Source organism: Cololabis saira, chromosome 10, assembly GCF_033807715.1.
Source record: "Cololabis saira isolate AMF1-May2022 chromosome 10, fColSai1.1, whole genome shotgun sequence".
In the NCBI taxonomy this organism is placed as follows: domain Eukaryota; kingdom Metazoa; phylum Chordata; class Actinopteri; order Beloniformes; family Belonidae; genus Cololabis; species Cololabis saira.
Genome location: NC_084596.1, coordinates 33,577,269 through 33,597,035, shown reverse-complemented (window position 1 = coordinate 33,597,035; position 19,767 = coordinate 33,577,269). Strand labels below are relative to the sequence as shown.

Here is a 19,767-nt window from a genome sequence, read left to right as displayed (position 1 = left end):
TCAGAGGTAATGAGATGATTCACCAGCACTTCGCAACTGTAAAATATTGAGATGTAATTGTAATGGCTGATAAGACTGTTGGTCCTCCGAAGACTGTGTGACTTCCTGGACAAGATGTTGATATTTGAAAGTGATACCTGTAACATTTGAGCCCAGTGGTCCTTGAGGCAGCAATAATTACTGGATTATCCAGTTTTTACACTTCACTAATCAATGAGAGTACTTCACTAAGTTTCCCAGGAGACTTTAGCAGGATCCAGAACCCCTCGCCTTTGGGTTACCTGAAACATTTCAGTTTCACTCACCACTTCCTGTCCTCTTTTTTTATTAGTGTCAACAGTTTCAGCTTCTCTGTGTCTCCTACAGATTATCTCACTAGTGCCAGTCAGCACCAGCACAGAGGCGGTTCAGGTTTAATGATTAAGCTTTTACTCCCCTCTCTGTTCTCTGCACACACAGGCCAATGTTCACTGTGTGTGTGCAGCGGCGTGTCTGCACCGCTGGTGAGTCACCTGAGAAATGTTTTGGACTGGCGGGATCCTGCTGGAAACAGCAGTCATTTTATTGGTGGTATTACTCCCTTTACTTCCTTAAAAGCAGATACTCAAAGTCCTTCAAGAAACCAGCGCCTGGCCAGAGAGCTGGGGTCAAAACAGTAAGGTAAGCTGAGGATTTAGTCGTTTTGTTGAGGCCTGTGTGTTAAACGTAGCTGGTGTGATCAGTGTGTTCCAGCTTATAAACATAGATAGGCTTGATGACTTTACGTGTTGTACGTGAGTTAACATAGTGGACTGCTGCAAAATGAAAGCTTCGCTCCAACCTTTTAGTTCAAAACTTTCTCTGAGCTGCACTATTAGCAAGCTCTGGTTTCTCTACCGGTAGTACGGGAGTATTTGCAGTGTTGTTTTGCAGAGTGGAATTAGTTGGGATCTCTCTGTGACCAATGAAAGCACACAGCCGTAAATTGCTCCTGCTTAGCAACCCACGACTGGTCCAGGTCATCCAGGTCATGGTGACTGTCAAAGACTTGAATCCAGGCTTCTGGACTTCTTTTCCTTTGTTCTTCAAGACTTTGCAAAAGTGAAAGGTCACCCAGAAGTCAGAAACAGAAATAGAAAACCTTTAACCCATATAGGCTACCTTGTTGTTAAAAACAAAGAAATAGATATAAGAGTAAAAGATAGTTTTCATAACAGTTATGTTTAGTTATGTCTGTGTCTGTTTGCATGCCAATTAGATGCAACTTCTTTCCCAATAATCACACATTGGAGCCATTTCTTTTCTGAAGATGTTGTGTTGACTCGTTTCTTAGTGAACTCCACACATCCGTCATCCTGCAGCATGAAAACCTCCAACGTCAAGAGACGGGAACACGGGAGCGAAGCCACGTCCTCCACTCCCGACGACGCGTCCACTTGTGAACCAGCTGCACCAGTGTGGGTCACCCACACCCCCCCACCAGATAACGTGATGGATGACAGCGACGATGACACTGACGCCACGTGCCACACCTCCAGCTCTCCATCGTGCGTGAAAAATGAGAACGACGCCAAAAAAGGGAGCATGGCGGACAGGCTGAAGTCCCTCGTTCCTAAGTCATGGAGCGGTACCATTCATAAATGGACAAAGCGAAGAGACTCTGAAACCAGCATAACCGGGATCCAGATTCTGCCCAATGGGACCAGGGTGAGCCCCCCTGTAAGCCCCTTCTTGGAGCGGAGGAACGGGGATGAATCACTGGGGGGCTCCAGCCACAACTCACACAAGCCTTTGCTGAGACAGAGTCCGAGTGACGATCCTGTATATCTGGGACTACGAGAGGAATCTCTGCTGACTAGTATGCACCCTGCGGAGTATTATGCTGAAAAGGTGGAAGTTTATAAGCAAAAGTACTCTTATTTGAAGTCCTGGCCGGGGTTGCTCAGGCTTCTGGCTGGACTTCAGCTCTTGTTCGGGGCCATGGGAATCGCCTGTGTCATTGCTTACGTTCAGAAAGACAGCGAGTGGTCCAATGCTTACGGACGCTATAACGGTATCTATAACAACGGGCAAGGTATGTCGGGGTACAGCTACAGTGGCCCTATGACTCCGTTCATTCTAGCTGTGGCCGGAGTCTCCTGGATCATCACTCTGTGTCTCTTAGTGATAGGAATGACGATGTACTACCGCACCATCCTGCTCGACTCCCCTTGGTGGCCCTTGACGGAGGCCTTCATCAACTTGGCCCTGTTCCTGCTCTACATGGCAGCGGGAATCGTGTATCAGAACGACTTGAGCCGCGGAGGGCTGTGCTACATGACAGTAGGGGTTAACCCCATCATGGCCAATCTGTGTCGAGTTGACGGGGGCCAGATGGCAGGGATAGCTTTCATGTTCATCAACATGACGATGTATCTCGGAAGCTTCCTGACATGTCTGAAGATGTGGAGGCATGAAGCCGCGCGCAGGGAGAGGGACTACCTGGACCAAAAGGTAGGTCTACACTTCTTTTCACTTTGAAAGTTCTTTAGGTGATTTTTTTCACTTCTATTGTTCACTATTATCAGTGAAAAAATTGTTTTTTTTTTTTTTTTAGTCTCCTTTAGTCTTCCTGGTTGCTTTTACATGTGAGACAGAGATGTGTTCATCACAAAGATGCTGAGCAAACAGAGATGCAGCTTCTGATCATCAGTTCATGATGGGCTGTTACAAGTTATTTTGCTGGCTGATGCCAAGGCAATCAACCAAGATTAAGCCCAAAGCTTTACTTTATTTTGTATTTTTCAGGCCTGTTTAACTGTCTCTTTGACTATAGAGTGTGTGCTAGACATAGTTGAGTTAAAGGTGAAGAAAACTTCCTGGTCTGTCTTCAGAGGTTGATGTTAAGTCTGATTAGTTACCAGTTGAGAATTAATTGAGAAAGTCTGCAGATGACTGAACCTAGAAATGCTGGTAAAGGACAGCACGGGATATCTGCACAGTCATGTGAAAAGTTAGCACCCATTCTTTCAACCTATGTTGTTTTTTGTTTTTGATCGCAGTGGGTCTTTGTATGAAAGTTGCATTTAAATACAACTTCAAATGAGCAACATATGGGGGGTGGTGGCCTAGCAGTTATAGAGGTGGGCTTGGGGCTGCAGGACCCAGGTTCAAGTCCCCAGGATGGCAACTGATGGCAACCCCTCTGGGCCCCAGAGCAAAGCCATTAACCCTAATTGCTCCCTAGATGCTGGAAAAATGACAGCCCACTGCTCCGAGTCTAACTAGTGATGGGTGAAAAGCAGAGGACTCATTTCACTGTGTTTCATAAGATGTATTCTGACAAATAAAGATTATTATTATATCACTTTTTCCCACTTTGCCATTATTTATGAAACTAAATAAAACATGTGATGTTGCGAGCGATTTCTGTTAAATAAATAACAGTAAAATGAAACGGTTTCTATATTGTTGTCTTTTGTTCCTTAGTTCCATGGAGAGTGTCCGCCATCCATTCCTCTGACACCCCCAAAAATAAAACACATGTCATTCATGGATGAAACTGACAAGTCGCTGAATATAGATAATCTACATCAGGACCACAACACGCCTCTCAACAGAGCTGCAGGACCCAAAGTCCATGTCACTGCAGACTATATCATGTAAGTCAGCATTTAAACTATTATATATATATATATATATATATATATATATATATATATATATATATATATATATATATACATATATACATATATACATATATATATATGTGTGTGTGTGTACAGTTGTAATCACCCTGTAATTTCACTTCCTTTTGTAGAAAATACCCAGACATCAGCTGTGTAGAGGAAAGGGAAAAGTACAAAGCAGTTTTCAATGATCAGTATCAAGAATACAAAGACCTTCACAGCGATATCATCACTACCCTCAGAAAGTTTGCTGAGCTGGATGCCGCCATGGAACAACTCCCCAGGAAGGGAAAAAGCCTGGAGGTGAGCTGAATGTATTCAAATCTGTATAAAACCATTTCTCTATGAACTATTTCTACTTCCATTTATGTAAATATATATTTTTCTCATAGGATCAGCAAAGGATTCAAAGTATTTTGAAGACGTATCATCAGAAAAAGAAAGTAAGTGATGAAGTTTGATTTTTAAAAAACAACCAAAAACTTGAACTTAAAGTTTTGTGTCTGAAACTACTGATATGACATACTCCATCCACTGTTTTAAATTCAGAGATATATGATTGTTACATGAAACACTACAGACAATATTAAGACAACTAGATAATTAGAGCAATATAATATGCCCCCTCTTGCAAATTATAGTGAGAGGTGATGAAAGAAAATAGAGAAAAAGAAGGAAGTAGCGGTCCGTCAGAGCCGTGAACCAGAGATGTGTTTGTGTTTCCACAGGACCCTGCGTTCCTTGAGAAGAAGCAGCGCTGCGACTACTTGAAGGCTAAATTAAGCCACATTAAAAACAAAATCCAGACTTTTGACCAGAGAACAACATCTGGAAGATCAACATGAAGACAGCGAGAAAAAATCCACACTAACTCAAAAACAGACAGATATCTTTGTCATTTGTCTCTCGGCAGTTTATGGCATTAAATGTTTTAAAAGTTTTACAATTTAAGTTTTTCACTCCAGATTTGACAGATTATTGAGCATCACTGCCGCAGATGAGCAGATGTCTGCATTCACTTGTAATCTGGTATAAGACATAACATTATAATACAGCATTACAAGTGTTTTATAGTGGAGTATTTTTTATATTTATTGAAGTATCATGTTTTTATATTGTTGTCAATTATTCCAGGGAATTCGTGACCGCCACAAGTCTGGGTGATTTTCTTCTTTATTTACATCACTTACCTTTTTTTTTAATGCTCACATTAAGGTATTCTGTTGTGTGTGTTTATTTTGTATTTCCCCTTGCCAGGTTCTGTGTTGATAGTTGGTTTAACTGCATATGACCAAGCTGCCACCTACAGCCACATGAAAAAGAAACTACACTGGGTTTCAGTTCTTAGGACTTACATGAAAGGATGTCATTAAAAATGTGTCTGGTCCTCCCCAGATCTTATCTAAATTAAGCCTCAAATGAACAGCACATGCCCTCGTACCTGATGTCATTATTTAGCTAGAACAAAGGCAGTGTCTGAAAAGCTGAGTACACCTGACTCAGTGGCTTGAATGGAAACTACCTCGAGCAGCAAAAATCTGAATTAAATGTTTTCTGCATGACATTGTCAGACCCTCAAATCCTCTCTAATATTTGGGTTTGGTCTGTTTAAAGAAGCTATGCAACCAAAAGGAACATATATAGTTGACAATTTATTCTAAATCTTTGTCACAGACGTTATACAGAGAATATAATGGTGACATCTTCACCACTTTTTCACATAATAAAAAGTTGGGATGGCAGGAAAATATAAATTAAACAATGTTCAACATTTGCCTATTTCTCAGGCAGAACTGTATCAAGAACCATCATTTGTCAATCGACGATATAACTACATGGGCAGGGCGTTACCGTGGAAACCTTTGTCAATACAAAGCCTGCTTCAAAACATCTGTTCCAGGGACATCCATGCACTTTTTAACAAGAGATTTCATTGCACCTGAACAGATTCAAGACATCCTGTACCAGACGCAGCAAAGCAGCTCCAGAACATAACTGAGCCTCCTCCACGTTTCACAGCAGTCTTTCGTTCAAGGCTTCAGTTTCAACAAAGTGCAGACCTGTGAACATAAAGCTGACGTGGCTTGCCAGAAAGCTCCAGTTTTGTCTGATCTGCCCCAACAGCATCCTCCCAGAAGCTTCTCAGTTTGCATTTTAACAAATCCCAGTAGCTTTTTATGATTTGCTTTCAACAGTGGATTCCTTTGAACACCCACTTTGGCTCAAACAGTGATGGATGGTGTGACCGGACACTGATGTACCTGATGTACCTTGACCTTAGACTTCACCTTGAATGTATTTGGTTTCTATTTTTGCTATCCTACTCTACAATTTGTCATCAATCTTGCTCTTACGGCCACGTAGAGGAATGTTGGCTTCAGTCTCGTGGACCCCAAACTTCTGAATTTAATTTGCAGTTGTTGTCACAGAAATGTCAAACTGCTTGGAGATGGTCTTCCAGTCTAGATGGTCCTTTCTGAGTTCAGACAACCCTCTCTTTTATTGTCTCTGGCCCATGTGCAGTGTGGTGACCACCATGATACCAAACAGCAGAGTGACAACTTTTAACCCTTTAAACAGTCAGACTGACTGACTGCAAGATTTTCAGTCTAGTTTAATTAGTTTTTATGTTTTTAAATTATTCTGTTCAACCACAGTTCAAATGCAATATTTGATTTTCACAAGTCAGTGTTCAATAAATTCTCATTGTTATTACTTTTGTCAGTTTCAAGTTATTTCAGTGACCATTGTGGGGTGCCTCTTTCTTTAATGGAAGAAGACCAACACACTTGTCCACGTGCATATTATTTAAAGGGGACCTATGATTAAAAACACGTTTTTTCTTGCTTTAACATATATAAAGTGGTCTCCCCTCAGCCTGCCAACTCAGAGAAGGAGGAAAGCAACCAAATTCTGCAGTGTCTGTACAGCCGCCCGGATGATCCATCCAGTGTGATGTGGCTTCTACAAGCCGTTCAGATTCTGCTCCCGTTGTTACGTAACGACGGGCACGATTTACATAGGTTGGCCTCCAATGCGTGAAACCACGCCCACAACTAACTCCGCCGGCTGGAGCTTCCACCATTTTTTCGTAGCGGTGTATCGTGATGGCGTCTGTTCGAGCTAGACATGCGAATTGCTCTGTTGTTGGTTGTAAAAACCAACACAAGCAATGCTTTGTACCCTCCCCTTCTACGCGTCATTCAAGCAGCCAATCAGCACAGAGCCTCATTATCATAGCCCCGCCCACTCAGAATCCTGCATAGATAATGAGGTCAGAGAATGAGGCCCCGTTTACACGGAGCAAAAACGGTGGCGTTTTCATGTGTTTTGGCCGTTCGTTTACACGAAAACGAAGCTCAAAGTCACCAAAAACGCTAATTTCTGAAAACTCTGGCCAAAGTGGAGATTTTCAAAAACTCTGTTTTCACGTTTGCTTGTAAACGGAGGGAAACAGAGATTTAGGCTTCAGAACGTCACATTATGCAACAGAAGCGTCACCAGCGTCATTTGTGCGACATGTGTTTACAATTAGTTTGGCCACCGTCAATATTTTCTTGTATTTTACCTGTTTTATATTCTAAAGTCACACTTAAAAGTAACTCCACCACTCTCGTTCCGTCTTGGAATAACTGCCAGTCAAGACTGATTTATGGTTCCGCGTTACACCAACGCAGAGCCTACGGCGTAGGGTACGCAGCGACGCGAAACGTACGTAGGCTACACCGTCGATTTAACGCGGAACCATATTATTCAGGCTTCACACGTGTCATTTGTTGACGTTTTTTTCCAGGATTCTGATTGGCTAGCATGACTTTTAAGTTTCTCGTTACACTGCCCCCTGCAGGTTTGGATGCTCATAGCACCGTAACAGCGTATTTATCCGGGTTCGTGTAAACGAGGATATTTTTCAAAACGTAGAGGGGGAAATATGGGTTTTTGCAAATACCCGGCTATGTGTAAACGTGGCCTGAGATGATAAAAACATGGCTCAGAGGCTGAATTTCTAATTTATTTAGCAAAAACAATCAAAAGCTTGTTTTTAAGACATTCAAGGCCTGTTTAAAATAGATATTAGATGCCATAATAGGTTCCCTTTAAATAAACTGTATGATGTTTTGGTTTAATAAAAGTTCGTAATCTTTAACATTACCTATCTAAGTACACCCAAGAATAACAGGTTATGTTAGCTAAATGTTTCCTTGTAAGCGGCAGAAGCGTGTACGGCAGCAGGTGTGGGTTCCAGAGTGGACTGTGTCCCTGAGCGGCAGCAGGAGGAGGGCTGGGTGAGTCCAGCTGCACCCAGGTTTCACTTACCAACTTTCCTGTGAGGGAAACGTTTTCCTCCATAAACTCCGCGGGTTTACGGCTGTCCGTCGGGCACAAAGCGGGCATTGTGAGGTCAGAGGGAAGCCTGACTCTCCCAGCAGCTGCGGAGCGACGCAGGTGGTTCGGAGAAACGCTGCTTTCTGCGGGTGAGTTCATGTGTCCCGGTCACTATCGGCCTCTTTTTCAAAGTGAAGTCAATCCTCGGGAAATGAGTTGGTTGCAATAGTTCACTCTACCTGTTATCACATAGTCTACTTCCTATACACCAAACGGTCTTCATAAATTATAAGCTTTCTATTTATTTTTTTATCTAATAGCTGAATTCAAACCTGAGATGTGGACTGATGAGTTGGTAAGATATACAAAACAGACCAAAAGTTTGGACACACTTCCCCATTTATTTGAATGAAGGTGTGTCCAAACTTTTGGTCTGTACTGTGCACAAGATGGAATTAACTCTTTTTATTAATCATGACAATCAATTTGAATGAATACATTAGTATACTGTATGTTTGGAACAGTCTTTAGTACATGTAATGGTCTGCTGTTTTTCTTGAACAGTTTAAAAAGCTATTTGATGACCTGCAGTTTTCAAATAAAGCAGATTTGATGTCTGAATTCAAGTTAAGTTTATTTCTTGAAACAAGACACTGCAGCTTAAAAATCTTATGACATGTCAAAAAAAACTTGTTTCATCTGAGATATGACTCAAAACAAGATATTTTCAAGACTGTTTCACTTAACAAGATATTCAAGATGTACTGTCTAAAAACAAGTTCCTATATCTCACTGAAATGTTACTCTTTATGTGATTTTAACTTATATTAAGTGTGATGAGATATTTTGACTAGAAATTAGAAAAATATACTTTGTAAGATTGTGAGTTTTTGCAGTGTGAACAGTCCCGTAGATGTAATGAACACCTGAGTGGACTCTTCTGCATCTTCCCTGAGCCTGTGCGGCTGACACCCAGCAGGGCTGGCTGTGTAGCTGCAGCTCTGGAGGGAAGTCACTCCTGGTTCCCTGCAGTAAACTACACGCCATCTGCCTCCTGCCTGCTGTCTGTCTAAATAATTAAAGCCAGGTGGACTGGGTTTTTCTGGAGTGGTGAAGTGTGGGCCATCGATACAGGGAAGAGGTTGAGGGAGAGGTTTAGTTGATGCCGTGTTCAACATATTACATTGTGTCACTACTAAAACAATATACTATATCTAAACTGGCACGGTATTGAAGCATGTGCCCGACACAGGGCTTGAACCTGGATTAATTTAGCCTCTTTTTGCATTTCTCCTGCAGGTGCGACGGCAGAAACGTCTATAAGAAGATGCACGAGTCTCGGTACTATGACAGCCCCCCTGTATACAGCCCACCCTATAGTGTCACCTCGCAAAGCTTCTATCCTTCACGAAGCGTCCACTCTCCCCAGAGTCAGGGCAGTCCGTACCCCCAGGATCTCCCACCTCACTTCTACCCCATGGAGGGGCGGCCTCAACACTTCTACCAATACTTCTCTGCTCCTGGTTTTGTCAAAATGTTCAAAGGAGCTACCGTGCTCATGTGTTTCATCATCTTTGCCTGCGTGGCATCCACGTTGGTGTGGGACATGATGGGGGTTGGACATGTGGGCTACGGTGCTGGGGACGCGGGCTCTGCAGGAGGAACGGGTTCAGGATATTACGGAGGCTCCTACGGATACAGCAGCTCCTACATGACGCCCCTCTCAGCCAAGGCGGCGATGATGTCTATGAGTGCCATCAACTTCCTGGTTTCACTGGGGTTCCTGGTGGGAAGTTTCTCGCGGTCCCGGGTCATGCGGGGGTGCAAGTTCTACCTCTCTGTCTTCATCTCCGATATCATCCTAGCAGTCCTTCAGGTGAGTTTAAGTCATCAAGGACAAAATATCAGAATATTGAATCAATCTGTAAATGTGTTTTTAGAACAAAGATGCCTTGTGGCCATGTTGTGGATGTGTTATGATCTATTCAGTCTTTGGACACGTCAATAACTGGTTTATAGATACTATTAAGCCTTGGGTTTGTTATTTGACTCAGAGTTTTGGAGGGCACTTCCATGCAAGGCCCCTTTACGTAAAGCACTTTCAAGGTGGGACATCTCTGCTAATATCCTGCCCTGTTGGGACGCCATGGCGGAATGGTGCGACTTTTTTGTCACACCTCTCCAGTGCCTTGGGAGGCCCTAACCATGGCAGAAGAGAAGAGAAACAAGCCTCGTGTGTAAGTGTGATCTGTTGTGGCAGGACCACTGATGATGATGCTGCGATGGCGGCATCGTGTCTGTACCCACATGCTCGCGTGGCTGTACACCATCTGCCGTCTTTTGTCTGGGAACAGAGGCGGTGTAACAAGGACACAAAGTGGCGCAGTTGCAGTATGTAAAGGAATGCTGCGCCATCCTTAACTATGCATTACTGTGAGTGGTTGAGTCATATAAAAACTAAAATCCTCCTCTGTTCAGTAGTCATATATAGAGATATTTGCTACCTAGAACAAAACTGTAAACTTTAAGTGACCCTGAAGTCCTGTCACTCTTCCTCCCTTTGTTAAAGAATATCAGATTATATGCAATGTCTAATGAATACATTAGTCCAACTAGTTTAAAAATGCACGTAATCAACTTAGTCCGACTGAAACTGAAGTAAGAACAGATGTCTTGTAGTAATCTGTTGAGGTTGAGCTCATATCTGCATGGAAATGTTAAGTGGGACGGAAATTTGCTTAAACGCTCAGTACAGGTTCCTCAGTTACTGCCCCACACTTTGACCAACGATACAGATACATAAATTTACAGAGCTGTAAGTTTGTTTGCCACTTTTCCAATTCGCAGCCTCGCTAAACCAAAGATGTGTTGTTTCTGTGTGGCGTGACAGGCTAACCAGCTGAAGACACTAATCCCACCTGCAGCGTCTGTGGTGGAGTGAGATATACAGAACTTTGGTTAGCAAATAAACTCCCTTTGTGTAGAATAAAGTAGAATTTATGTTTTGACATTTTAACCTTTGGTGGTCAAAATGTCGGGTGGGAAGCTGATTACCGTACCTGTTCCGCTTTTTGCTGACCTGAAATATGACCAGTGTCATATTGTTTTAAGAGATGCGTTCCTGACTGGGAAACTGTACCGCAGCTTCTCAGTCACATTCTGCTCACATGTATGTGCTGGAAGCACCCTGAGCACCGCTGTCCGTTCACTTTGGTATCAATACTGGTATCAATACGGGTATCAATACAGGTATCAATACTGTAATCAGAACAACTCTAGTCTGTGGTGAGCCATACAAGTCATAGACTTCTAGAAACAAGACCCCACCGACTCAGCAGCCTAATTCACCGCCCAGTCAGTAGCCTATCCTAACACCATATAGGCAGATTGTTTTTATAGTAAAATCATGTCAATTGAAAACATTACAATATATTGATATACAAACATCAACTTAACAAAATAATAATGCGAGGTAAGCAAATTACCAATAGTTTTTCATGTTCACTTGAGAGTTGAACTATCTTTTAAAGTTCATTTGAATTCAAATCAGAAAATGTGAGCCTCACATGCTGCTGTCCTTAATCCGTTTTAAAGCTAATCTGTGCTTCTTCTTCTGCTGTTCTTCATTACATTCAAACCTGTGTTGACATTTTTAACAACCATCCCTGTCACCTCACACTGGATTGAAGCAGTAAAGAACATTAATCAATGAATATTATCATTTTGAACAGCTACATCTGTGTCTTTTTACCCATAGGTCTAGTTTATCCAAATAAAATATATACTTATATATGAACTCCTGCTTCCTGCTTGATCAGTATAGCTGAGAGGATAATCTCTTAATAATCCCCATGTAGTTAATTAATCCGGCCATCCTCTTTCACACTTCACATGGTCAGTTGATGCACTATTGATGTAAGACTATTGATCACCCACTGTCCAAACACAGCTAATCAAAGAAGTAATGGCAGACTGAGGCCTTAGCTACTGAGACACAATATTAAGTGAATTAAGCTCGGATGGGACTGTTAAGGTCGGGACTGTGGAGGTCGACCTGTTAACTAGTATGAGACCTGTGTGCAGTTGTAATCTGTAACACTGGCAGCATGATTCATTAAAGAGGCTGTTTTTGTGTTTCAGGGCATCATCAACATCATCTTTGTGATCGGAGTGAACCCGCTGTCTCAGAGCTCCCAGAGCATGCTGTATAACCCCATGCTGATGATGTGTCAGAACATTCAGGGCACCCCCAGCCTCAGCGGCGGTGCGGGGGCTGGTTTTCCTGGGGGGTTTCCCTTGTACAATCAATACCTGCACCACTACTGCTACATGGACCCCGAGGAGGTGAGCAGCATTTCTCTCTTTATTTCTGTTCTCTTCTGTTTCATTTATTCTTTTTCAAGCTATTCTGATTCATTCTTTTTTGCTCTTTTATTCTCTTTTTTCAGGCAGTAGCTTTTACGTTGGGGCTGATGGTGGTTTTGGCCTTGTCCTTCTCTGCTTACTATGCCTACAAGACTCGCAGTAAGATCTGGCGTCATGGAAAGTCAAACATCTACTGGGACGATGGCCAGGACGTCCAGGACTGGGTGAGCACCAGTCAGGGACGGAAAAGGCTTTACAGACTGATCATTATGCAAACTGATTTAAAAAAAAATCCACATATGGAAACACGTTTGCCTGACATATTCTCATTACTACTAACAGTCAGAGTTACTTTCTTGCAGCTACAACCAAGTGGGGAGTTCAGGTTTTAACACCATTTCCCATTTTTCCCACGTTAACAACAATCATTAAGTTTCATAAACTGTGTTGACTCAGTATATTGGTGGCACACCCTGGTTTCACTCTGACTTATGATTAACCAGGTTTATGATAACAGAGAGACCGCAGAGACTGTGTTAAACTGACAGCAGCATTATATGGTCCTTTGTGACAGTAAACTGATCACGGTCACTTCTTCAAATTTCACTGTGATGAAATATGGGCTTTACTACACAAATGTCATCTTTTATTAAACAAAAACAAAAAAATCTGTGCTAAAAAAAAACAAAGATCTGGAGTGACTTCCAAATCAAAAAGTCTGACATATAGTCCTGTCACTTTGTTTGCTCCCGTCATAAGTCTGAGAAAAAGTTTTCAGATTTCATTCACCATCAATTAATATATATACACACACAAATGGATATATGGTTATGTTCGTATAATTGACTAAAAGACTAAAAGAAAGAAAAAGGTACAGGTAAATTATATAAATAGTGATGTTGTTTATTTCTCCTTTCTTCCCTTCTTTTCTTGCAAATGTCTACGAACAGAGTGACTCTTGTGTCATATTGGTATATTTACACATGTATGAGCATTTAAAGATACATCTACTTATATTAATATACACAGTATTTGGATGTTACTTTACTACTTTACTCACATACACCACAACACACCACACAGTCACCAAGCTACACCCATCACTGTCTTATCTTCTCTCCTGGGCTTTCATGTTGTACTGTCACTGATCCTTGACAGAACCAGGTTTTTTTCTTCTTCTCCTTCATTTTTAGGGATCAATAAAATATGGCAGGCTGTCAAGAGGGCTGGTGAAGGAAACAGTCTCACACACATTCATGCACAAAAACCCCTCTGTTGTAGCATCAAAATGCATATATATGACTTTCAGATTTTGCCAAATTTGGTATTAACCATTTATATGCAGACAACTGGGAAAAAGGGGAAAGAAATGATAGAGGATAGCTGCATCAATCTTTTTTCTTTTTCAATTAATTTATTTTTCTGCAGTGTATGTGCTGTTAGCAAACCTTGTGACTGAAACCATCACCGTTTAGTGAAAAACACTTGACAGAGCACTTAAAGCTTTCAGAAAGTTCCTTTCATGTCCTCAGAAAAGCCCTCATGTAGATGGTCGTCCCCCGTGGGACAAATGTGTGGTCGTAGAAAGAACATGCAGAACACTTGCTGGCTGCTTTTTCTTCCCTCTGTGACAAGACGTCTCAAGCATCTTTGTGTGTGGAGGAGTGTGGAGACCAGGTCATGAGATGCAGCACTCTCTTTCCACTTCATGTTTTCTTAAAGAGATACGTGTATTTCCTAAGACAAAAACACTAAAAATGTTCAAAATAACCTTTTTTTGTGTCAGTAATGTCCTGCACCCGCTCAGGTTGAACATTCACTTTGGAAAGCCACTGTCCAGGAGCGTCAGTGGTTTAACATGCTGCAGCTCCTCTTCCGGCCATTCATCACAGCCTAATTTAGGGTTCAGCAGTGATTAATCCATCAGAGCAGCACAGTGATATGAATGTATTTATCAGTTTCTCTGGCAAGGCCTCTGCCTACTCTATGCCCATTTTTTTTTTTATCTTTTTCCTTTTCAAACAAGATACAGGCCAGATTCTGGGGCATGTCTGTGTTCCAGTGAAGATGCTTGCCTTGCAGGGAGGCATATATAATGTATGTGGCATTTATAATGTATAAAAAGGGGTTGAGTTGCCTCTGTGTTGCTGTGCCCATCCCAGAGTGTGGTGCTACTAAATGATTCAGTCTGTCAAAGGGCTTCTTCAGATTAGAGTCTTGGTAGATAAGTCGTTTCCCCTACATTTTCTGCTAAATTTCATATAATGTGACTAGAAAAGAGATATAATTGAGAGGCAAATTTAAATTTGGAAACATGATGCTGATTTTTGTTGACTTGGAGACAATTATTTATCAAAAGTAAATTCAATCATCTCAGTTATGTATTCATGTTTTACCTATTCATCTATTTGATAGAAAGTGATACTTAATCCCAACTATATTTGGATTTATCATCAGTCATTTTCTGAATCAGATTAATCTTTCGCTGAGGCTCTTCCTGCTACGCCACATTCATGAGATCTGTTTCTCAGAAACTCACTTTGGCTCACTGGAGCCTCAGCCAGTGATCCAGAAATAGGACAGAGACACGACTCATTAATGATGCATTGCGCAGTGTAACTGTATATCATGACAGACGTACATCACTGCTGGGTTCTTGTTATTGTTGTTGTTGTTGTTATGCATTATGGAAGGGTTGATGATTTGTTTATCCTCGCTCTCTCTCATATTAAAAAGAAAATCAAAAGATTTTCGATTAAGTAAGAAGAAGAAAAAATTATTTTGTCTGGTAAATGGAAGATGAACAATAAAATATAACATAGTTTGTGCTTGACAGGAAGCCGATGCAGTTTGTAGAAAACTGAAATACAGCCTCGTGCTTCCACAGGAATTAATTCAATGCTGCTGTTGAACTATTCAGAAGAAAGTTTTATCACCTCTGAGCCAGGTTATGAGGTATTTGCCCTCAAAGTGAACCTCAGCTAATATTATCCATGAAATGGAAAAATGTCTCGGTTTCAGCAACTGATAATGTTGTTTTTTTGGGGGAATAAAATTTGCTAATCTTTGCATTCTGTTTTTATGTAAATTTTGTCCCAACTTTGTTTGAACTGGGGTTGCACACTGCAGTTTCCGTCCTCGCCTCATCCTGTTCAGGCTTATTCCAGCTGTCACGGGGTGAGAAGCAGGGTACGCCCTGGAGGTGTCGCCGGTTCAGGAGCATTCACGTGTGTAATAACACAATGCCGAGAAGGAAGAGCATCAGCAGTGATTAGGACGAGAGATAATTGTTGTTTCCCGTCGATTTGCATAAATGTTTAAAAATGAAGCATTTCAAAGAGTTCAGCCACAAACCCTGACGTCAAATGAATGGATTATGATGTGTGTTTCCTGATGTGAACCCTGTCGGACAGGTACGCAGCTCCCAGCAGGCTCCCACTGTTGTTATGTCAGAGAGAGCAGCGCCTGACCTGACGGCAGGGAACAGTGTGATCTCCCATGGCAACGGAACAGTCAGCATCCATAGCGAAGGATATTATAAAAACAACAGGTGATCTTATGCAAGAACCACATGGCATGATTTGTATTTTGAAAGCAAGTCACAAGAGAAAAAATCCTGATAGTCTCGCCCCTTAAAAACTAACACAGTTAGCCTCATAAGGATACTTATAATTGTCTGTTTCCACACTAATCTGCTCCCCAGATAGCAATTGAGTAAAAAGTTATCTATTTTCTGGTTTTAGTCATGGTCAAATTCTTGTTTTCCTGTAGTTTCTATACAGACAACACCATGGCCTGTGGGTCGAAGCGTCTGCAGCAGAACAGCAGCGCTGCAGTTTGCTACAGCAGCTCAGACGAGGCTGAGAGTGTCAGGAAGCCTCCTGCTTGTCACAAGAAGAGAGAACGGAGAAGAGATCGTGAGCCCTCACCTGCTGCTCAGGGGACAGCTGAGTCCCAGTATGAAACCGGCTACACCACGGGAGAAACTGGCAACGAGCTGGACCGAGACAGCCGGGATTACCTCTACAGGTGGGTGTGCGTCAGCCGCAGGGAACACAGGAATCTGGGGAAGTATTAGAGCAAAGATTTGGACAAGGAAATCCATGGTGAAACCTCAAACTGAGTGCATGCTCTTTTTCCAGTTAGTAGCGTTAAAACACACATGGACATATTTGTTGGTTCACTTCTGTCAAAGAAAAAAAAAAACATAATAGTCACTGAAATAACTTGAAAGTGGAAAAAGTAACAATAAAGGATTTAATGGAAATCAACCCCAAAAAAATCTGACATTGCTTTTCGTAATTAAAAAGATAAAACTGATTAAACTTGATTTTACAAATTAGTTGGATAACTTTAGATAAGATTGAAAATAATTTGATCACATTAAACTAAAGTGCGTCCTGTCTTCCAGTCTTGCATCAGTCTCTGTAAGGCAGGGCTGTCCAGTACGGGCCCCTGAGGGCCGCCGGCCCGCCTGTTTGAGACGTCCCTGCTTCACCACACCTGACTCAGATCAAAGGATCATCATCAACTTGTTAAAGCCTGTTAATGACATATTGCTGCTGTTGTGGCATCGTTGATAACAAGTGTTTCAGTTGTTTTCTTGTCCCATTTCTTTTTTCCTGCAAATACATCTCCAGCAGCATTTGTGGTTATAGTTCTGCATTGTAGCGTTTCAGGAAAGGTCTCCCACATTAATCCTTCTCTTATCTAGTCCAATCAGCTAATAATCGGTGCTGGCTCTTCTTGCATGGAGCGATTGGAGATCACGAGTGCCCAGCTTTGGGTCATGCTCTTGCTTGTTATGCACTGAATATCCTGCAGACTATCTGAATCACTTCATATGTTGCAGCATAGAAGACATAATCAAGTCTTTGCCTAGGTGATTTTCTTACACCTTTGTTGAATTGGAGACCCTCTGCTCATCTTTGCTGTTTAAAGACCCACACGTTCATAGATACAGCTATAGCACTAAACCATGTTTAACATGTCCCCAACACTTATTCTTTCCTCTCCTTATCGCCTTTGAAATGTAGTGTAGCCCTGAAATGCTGAAATTAAATAAGATGTATGTTAACAAATTATTAATAATGACTTTTTTATTCTTTTAGAGGAAATAAGAAGATCATTGCCTTTTCCAGCACTTACTACCTCAATAGCAACTGATGTGCAGTAATAAACCTCATGTGTTGGTATTCCCGTCTCGCTCCAGGATGTACCCAGCGATAACGTCAGACGAGCAGCGCCGCGAGTACAAGAAGGAGTTTGATTCTGATCTGGCCCACTACAAGAGCGTCTGCTCCAGGATGGATGACATCAGCGACCAGATGCACAAACTGAGCCGAGAGCGGGACGCGCTGGACGAAGACTCCACCAAATACCAGGTAGAGAAAGAGAAAGACCTGGACGATCAATCAGACCTGGACAGTTCATGTACATACATGTACGGGCATTGAGACAAGACTTAGTTCACTCTATTTCATGTCTCTGTTGTTAATCATTCAACATTTTTCCCATATTGAGGTTAAATGGTTAGGGTTTAATAATTTACTAACATCGTGACACAAAGTTAACAGAGACCAATGAACATGATTTTTCCATTTCCAGGATGTGACAGATGAGTATAACCGACTGAAGGACTTCAAAAAGGTGAGGACACCAAGATCTAAGCTGTCCTGACACGACCATCATCGAACAGTTTGATATCACATCAAATATTTATTCACTTTCCATGTGAGAGAAGCGGCTGTCGCTGTGCAGCAGGATTAGTTTACCTGGAGGGGGAAGGAAGCACCTGGCTCACCGGCTAACTTTAAACTGCTTTAAATGTGTTGCAGTGTTAAAATCCTATACGATGCAGAACATGAAATGACATAGTTTGGAGTATTATGACTGTTTTCATTTCACAGTTGTGTAATTTGCACAAAGTATCTTGTATGGAGAGAAACTCCAAGCTGTTTTTGCTTGTTTTTAGTCACCTGCCTGACTCCACACTAGCTCCACGAGGAACACTCAAATATCTTTCTCTCTCTCTCTTAGACGACAGACTATCAAGCACAGAAGAAGCAGTGCAAAGAACTTCGGCTTAAACTTTTCCACATCAAACATCTGGTGAAAATCTACGACCAGGGCTTTTGTTAGTGTAGTGTGAGCCGGTGTCCCAAAGTGTTGCACCTCCAACCTGAGACCTGAGATCCAGCGAGGGAGGAGGCAGATAAGGGAACAAGAAACCATCTCTTTGAAGCCATTCTTTAAAGTGTCGTCAGTTCAGCAACAAGCAACTCCGGTATATCAGTCTCTGGCAGATAAACACTTTCCCCAGCACCTTTATATATTACTTGAGGTGTGTTGACAGTATTGGAGTATTCCTGCACGTCGGCTCCCATGAAGGAAACACTGACTCAGACACGGCCGCTCCAGCGAGACTCCCTCCTCGCTCGGCTCCTCCAGGTGCATTTTTCACATTTTGAGGCGTCTTTCAGCACGGTGGGGACGAGAATGGAGGAGAGACAAGATCGCACAAAAGCATCTCGTTCTTTCACAAAAATCAATAACCAGCTCAAATATAAACAAGCACCTAATCAGCGTCCGTCGACCTCCTTGTGGTCTCTCTCATGTCTCTGTGTCTGACGTTAATGTGAACCCACAAGGTTTGAAGCTGTCAGCAGAGCTAGACAATTGAGTTTTACTGAGTATTACTTATAACGCGTTTTGTAGCATAAAAGTAATAGACTAAACCAGGGGTCGGCAACCCGCGGCTGTAGAGCCGCATGTGGCTCTTTAGTGTTGCCTTAGTGGCTCCTGGAGCTTTTTCAAAAATGTTTGACCTTTTTTTTCCTTTTTTTCTTCTTTTTTTCTTCTTTTTTTCTTCCTTTTTCCTTTCCTTTTTGATCTCGACATTTAGAAATTTTGACTTTTTTCTCGACATTTCGACTTTTTTCTCGACATTTCGCTCAACATTTCCACTTTTTTCTCGGCATTTCCACTTTTTTCTTGACATTTCGACTTTTTTCTTGACATTTTGACTATTTCCTCAACATTTCGACATTTCTCTCAACATTTCCACTTTTTTCTCGACATTTCCACTTTTTTCTCGACATTTCCACTTTTTTCTTGACATTTCCACTTTTTTCTCAACATTTCTCCTTTCGCCATTTGCCTTCATTCTAAGGCTTATACAAGACTTTTCATTCTTTGCGGCTACAGACATATTTGTTTTTTGTGTTTTTGCTCCAATATGGCTCTTTCAACATTTTGGGTTGCAGACCCCTGGACTAAACACATCTCGTTTATTACTTCCTGTTTGAGCTATGACCCTGCTGAGGGTTTGTTACCAAACGTCTCAAAGACTGAATGTTTTTAGGGTTTCATGTACAGGAATATGAGCTTGAGAGGTTCATAAACTAACAATACAAATCTATTAATA

At 41.8% G+C, this 19,767-nt stretch overlaps 1 protein-coding gene across 1 annotated transcript; it reads left to right on the top strand.

The window, feature by feature from the left end:
* Nucleotides 1-483: 483 nt before the first annotated feature.
* Nucleotides 484-19,071, top strand: LOC133452912 (uncharacterized). The gene is made up of 15 exons (XM_061732652.1): nucleotides 484-660; nucleotides 1,313-2,472; nucleotides 3,448-3,620; nucleotides 3,782-3,953; nucleotides 4,043-4,093; nucleotides 4,379-4,485; nucleotides 6,432-6,447; nucleotides 9,313-9,852; nucleotides 12,117-12,320; nucleotides 12,425-12,565; nucleotides 15,755-15,891; nucleotides 16,113-16,370; nucleotides 17,554-17,725; nucleotides 17,949-17,990; nucleotides 18,381-19,071. Exons 2-15 carry the CDS (start codon nucleotides 1,342-1,344, stop codon nucleotides 18,480-18,482), a joined length of 3,246 nt encoding a protein of 1,081 aa, XP_061588636.1. The 5' UTR covers nucleotides 484-660; nucleotides 1,313-1,341; the 3' UTR covers nucleotides 18,483-19,071.
* Nucleotides 19,072-19,767: the final 696 nt, after the last annotated feature.

Coding starts and splice junctions, on each gene's coding strand:
- LOC133452912 (XM_061732652.1), top strand. CDS start 1,342: ATGAAAACCTCCAACGTCAAGAGACGGGAACACGGGAGCGAAGCCACG. Junction 17,726..17,948: donor AAGACTCCACCAAATACCAG/GTAGAGAAAGAG, acceptor TTCCATTTCCAG/GATGTGACAGATGAGTATAA. Junction 17,991..18,380: donor GACTGAAGGACTTCAAAAAG/GTGAGGACACCA, acceptor TCTCTCTCTTAG/ACGACAGACTATCAAGCACA.